Source organism: Stegastes partitus, unplaced genomic scaffold (assembly GCF_000690725.1).
Source record: "Stegastes partitus isolate 25-593 unplaced genomic scaffold, Stegastes_partitus-1.0.2 Scaffold23, whole genome shotgun sequence".
Taxonomy (NCBI): Eukaryota; Metazoa; Chordata; class Actinopteri; family Pomacentridae; genus Stegastes; species Stegastes partitus.
In genome coordinates, this window is record NW_007577754.1 from 130583 (window position 1) to 136069 (window position 5487).

Genomic DNA, 5487 nt, shown 5'->3' on the forward strand with positions numbered 1-5487 from the left:
TTTGTCTTTTTGGTGTTTCTGGCCATTAAGAAAAAAAAAAGAAAATATTTTTGCGTATTTCATGTCATTTTAAACATTTTGTCCAGTGGACCTATCTTTAATTATGTTTGACTGATGTGTATGACTGACTTTAAATAAATAACCGAGTTATCAGAGAATTCACTATGTAAAGTGATAAATATATAATAATTTCATGATATAGTCATTTTATTGTGATTTTTAATTTAGCATTTATTTGTGATATTTTCAGACATATCGGCCAGCACTGAGCAGAGGTAAACAGTTAGCTTATCATCATCAATCACTCCTCTGTCCTGTGCAGTCCGTAGAGACGCATATTATCGACAGGGATTGCATGCATGGAGCTGGTGCAGACAAAGGAAACAGTCAAGCAGGTCACCCCATCTTTGCAGATTCACAGTATTAAGAGATGATGTCAAAGGGTTAATGAATGATCTACAGTATAGGTCCAGTATCATGTCCGCTGTGGTCTTCAAATTTGGTTAAACAGACCTCCGCTGGCCTTGCGCTTGTGCCCTGTTGATTATATCCTGGTACATCTTGGACCTGAGAAACCGTGGGTAGGAGTCTTTCTCCATGAGGCTGTAGATTTTAGCTTGGGCCTCATTGAGGCTGTTTGGTTTGGGATCCGACAAGCTCTGCTTGGTCCTTTCCCTGGTGCGGTAGTCAAGGTTTATCTGTTAGAATGGAGACAAAAGACAGCCCCTTAACATTTTAGTCACATAGGGAAAAAATGTAAATGTAGATCAAGTTGGAATGACTGATCTGTCTTGAGTCTGATAGTTTGTATAGAGGAAATAAAAATGTGGTGGAGCTTTAAAAAATGCAGTATTTTCCATTTGTTAATAACCTATGTTTACAGAGCTCCTGTCAATGAGTTTTTGGGGTTAGTTGCATTAGGACTTGGATGTGAGGGACAAAGGATGGATGTTGTAGTGATGTTTTGGTGTCCTACTAACAATCAATGAAAAGTCTTAACCATGATGTAGCAACTACTTTTAAATTCAGTCAAGTAGGGTTTTTTGGGGCATTTTTAAATTTGCGTTTTGTTGGCATCAACATATGTCTTGGGTGATTTGATCACAATTGGCCAGCTCTAAGTTCTGGTGAGAATTCCCCCAAGACACTTTGAGATCTGACCACTCAGGCCACATTCGATGAGATGGTCTGCTCTGCACCTACTCAACTGACATATTCTGCAAAAGTATATAATCTTTCTCAAATCACAAAAGCTAGCTTTGTTCACAACATCTGAGAATGTAGAAAAGCCCACTGAGTCATACTTTGAAGAAGAGGAGTCCTCTTCACAGGCTAGTCATGGGAGGTACATGGCTGCCTGGTTAAAAACATTGCATTTGGTCATTGCAAATGAAAATGATGTATGCATTTATTTTCATATAGAGCAGGGACATAAGAGCCAGTCACAAGTAGTCACTTGAGATGCATGTGGAGATGTATTGTAAGCAAGGTGTCAACTGACGATGTGGTACATCCTCCAACCACTTGCCCATCGGGCCACCCAACAAACAGTGTTTTGTAGGCTACATAGATTTAACCACAACCATAGTGGTGTGAGAAAATGCTCATGAGAATTAGCTTGTTGCTGAGATTTAATAAAACAAAAACATGTTTTCTTCTTTTTGTGAGAGGTAGAAGTGAGGTCCTTTAATTGACTGGATGTTATTTTTGAATAAGGTCAAAAAAAGAACAAAACCTCACAATTGGACAATGCATTACATACATTGGTTAGGGGGTATATTTGAAAAACAGGTTTATCCTTGGTTCTTCCTTAAGTCTTTGTCAAGGCACAACTATTATCTCTATCATATAAATATACGATGATGTTTTCATACCCTCAAGTCATCTATTGAAGAATGCATTTACACCAGTTACACATAACAAACCTCTCTTGGTGCCTGAACATCAATGAACTCCTTAAAGATCTTGTTGGCTTTTGACACAAGCTTGGCTGAGCTCTTGATTTTTTTGTACTCTTCGCAGGCCATCCAAAACTCTATATTCTCGTCACTGAACTCTGTCTTGAGGAACGTCCGGAATGCAGGCAGTCCATCTGGAAAGAACATATGAATCAAAGGGTAAAAGGAGGAGGTAAAAACCAAACAAAAACACTTTTGAAAATCTAACTATACTGCAGCAAAGCTTTCTGTACAGCAGCTAAAAGCTCCCTTTTCAGTGGATGTTTTTCCCCTTATTTTAACATAGAGTAGCTTGGTCATACGATATGTGATAATATCCTTCACGCTATGTTGATATTTTTCCCGTATGTACACAATCTTGTACGGGAAAGCAGGAAATGGTCTCAAGGTTAGAACACAAACAAATCAGAGCAAAAATACTCCCACAAAGAGATCTCCTTTTTTTGTCTTCATCCATCAAGATAAGTGATCAATTAATATACTCCCTATTGAGGTTAACAGAGGAAGGGCATGTTTTTCTGTGGTCCTGTGTCATGTTAGCATGCTTTTTTTCACCCTCCTCATTTCTGCTGTTTACCTAACAAAGCTAGGCCGAGCAGAGGGGCTGGTTCATTACTCATACAGGAACATATATTCTCATGAGTGTACTGGAACAACATGCAGGTTTACGTAGGCATAGGGCACAAACTGGCCTACTGTAATTTGTGAAAAGTATTTATGTCTTCAATGTAGTATCAATATTAGTTGACCTAATAAGAGTAAATCATCTGGCAAATTTTTCTATATATTCTAAAATATTCTGAAAAACATCTGCATCTGTAACAAAAACTGAATTTGTACAAGACAGGCAAACAATTGCCATTTAAAGGTGCCATAATTCTTATTAGCCATGTTCTATACAAGTTTATCACAAAAAATGGGGTCATTTCTGTGGTTTATTGAACATTTTCAAAATCAGCTGTTTTATTTGAGACGATGCACCGAATCAGAGCCACCAGCAAACACAGGGCAAATACTGCTGAAGTGTTGAGGCAGTTTTATTTGCATTTTATGTGAAAAGAAAAAAGGTTACGGATGTACAGCTTGATGAGTGGTTGTGGAGGATTGTCTGGGGCACTGTGGATGTGCTGGTGAAAGCATGAAACAAATGAGGGGGTAAAAAGAGGGTATTAAAGAAAGTTGAAGGCTGAGTTGAGGTGAGAATCAAGAGCAGGTTAAAAACTGGTAAGCAGGAACTTTAGCTGACAAACTCAAACAACCTTTCTGCATCTTAATGAACTGACAGGAGATTGTTCAGAGACTCAAGCTTAAATATATCAGAGCAATTAGGAGCAGTTGTGAATATCAAAGACAATGCAGGGCAGCTGGGGCTACAGAAATCACTGGAGACTCAGGAGAGATCATGTGGCACTTTGGAACCAGCAATATTATTTAAAACAGACATCCTTGCAAAGCTGAAACGGGACTCATATGCTAAGTTCTAGAAATCCTCACATTTTAAGTTGCATTTCACTCTGGAGCCTCAGCTAAGATGCAAACTGTAACCCTGATGCAATGTGCTTTAAAAGCATTGTCGACTTCACAGAGAGCTCTAGTACTAACAAGACATGTAAGAGCAGACAGTGTGCACAGGTCAAGACCCCCCAGCAAACACACACACACAGCTTTACACACAGAAGAATTACACGAGAATGGATCCAGGTGTAATACACTGTTCTTCCTTTTAAATCAAATAAGGCTCGTGTGAATGCAATAGCCTACCAAGGGAACATTCGGTACTGTGTCTCATTCGCTGTTATGTAATGTATGTGTCTCTGTGTGTTCATGTACATGTTGTTGTGCACTTCTCTAATGCTTGGTCAATTGAAACAGGATACGCAGGTGTGTCACGCTCTCTCCGCCGAGGGAAGGCTCTATTCTTGGCTCTGTAACAAACAATTGTTTTCCCTGGGCACCAATACCTTTGTAATGTTTATGTGTCAAACCAATGCGTTATGTCATAACCTCAAAACAAAACAAAATGTTGAGGGAGCAGCTTTCTTTCATTTGAGGCTGGATGTCTCTCACCTCTTAGTTAGCACAGTGTTTGACATGAAGGGAGTAATCACTCGGACGACAAGACCTGAGTGAAAGCTGGTGCATCCTAGTTTTGGAAGCTCAGAACGAAACACCATAAATAACAAATTTGTAGTGGGGGGAGTTCTTTTATCATCATGTTTGTTCACATTACAAACAGAGAGGAAGATTATGAAAACCTTTAAAATCTAGATGTCCCATAAATCAAGAAAATTAAATAACAAAATACCTTACATGGACTTTGACTTCCTATCTAACTTATGGATGTCTACTGAAGATCATGAGAGCCCTCATATCCAGCACAGACAGGAATTCTTGCATTAGCAGTAGAATTCACAGACATCCACCTAAAGCAGTTGCTTTACTATTTGCATAAGAGGATTCAAAATAAGGTATAAAAAATGCGCAGGTGTGGACTGACAACTGGTCATCAAGGACTGTAATGTCTGCATAGGGAGTTGGAAGTGGATGAACCTTAAAACAAACTAGTCCAGACAACAACCATTAGTATAAATATGCTTAAAGTATGTATCTTATGTGTGCGTTTTCTTCACTTTTCTCAACAACCATTTGATCTGCTTCACACTTGTCAGATGTATCGCTGCAGCCCCACAGGAGGACTGTATCGAGGTTCAAGTCATGTGGATGTGGTGTCTGATATTCTGCTTAAAAGTTGTTTCCTGTTATGCTTTCACAACTGTTAGGACAGCATGGGAACAGGCAGGCTGACAACTGCATGGGACCCTCAGGCTGTTAGGGGCCCCTGAGGGCTGACTAACTGCACACCACAGCAATATCTCACAATGTGGCAACTGTGATGTTCTGAACAGGCATATATTAAACAGGAACTGTACTAGCTCTGATAACACCTAAGTGTATTTTGATAATGTATTTATGGTTTAACACATTCGTCATGGACCCAATATCCAGTGGTTCCAGTTTGTCTAATGTGACAATTTCAAAAACAAAATAATTATGTGAATTATTTGAGGAAAAAGAAGCTTAACTGGTGAAATATATTAATTCCTTTTTAATTTGTCAGGAACTTGAATATTGCAAACTATTCTTGATATATGTTATAATATATATATAATTTCTAAGAAACTGTATGTGGTGATAGCAGACTTAGATCAGTTTAGTCTGATCTTAAGATGCAACTACTGTAATCTTGATTTAGCATCTAGGGAATGAGCTAGTCTACCTGGAACTGTATTAAACTGGTTTTGGACTGAAAATTTGTCAGAATAAAAAGCATCAGCCAGGCTGGTGCCACCTGATCTGAGGATTACTGCACGGGCATCGCCTTGGTCCATTGCTTCCGGGGGCTGCCGGTTCGCGTCCCGGTGAGGGCACCGGAATCTTTCTGCGTTCTCCCCGTGCAGCGTGGGTTCTCTCCGGGTTCTCCGGCTTCCTCCCACACAGTCCAAAAACATGTTGAGGTTAATTGGTGATT

General features: G+C 39.4%; 1 protein-coding gene across 1 annotated transcript in view; it reads right to left on the reverse strand.

The window, feature by feature from the left end:
* Positions 1-402: 402 nt before the first annotated feature.
* Positions 403-5487, reverse strand: part of LOC103367466 (regulator of G protein signaling 8) — a 6969-nt gene continuing 1884 nt past the window's right edge. The window contains exons 3-4 of the mRNA XM_008295496.1: positions 1926-2092; positions 403-698 (exon numbers count right to left, since the gene is read on the reverse strand). Of these exons, the coding sequence (XP_008293718.1) occupies positions 504-698; positions 1926-2092 (362 nt within the window). The 3' untranslated portion in view covers positions 403-503. The remainder of the gene's footprint in view (positions 699-1925; positions 2093-5487) is intronic.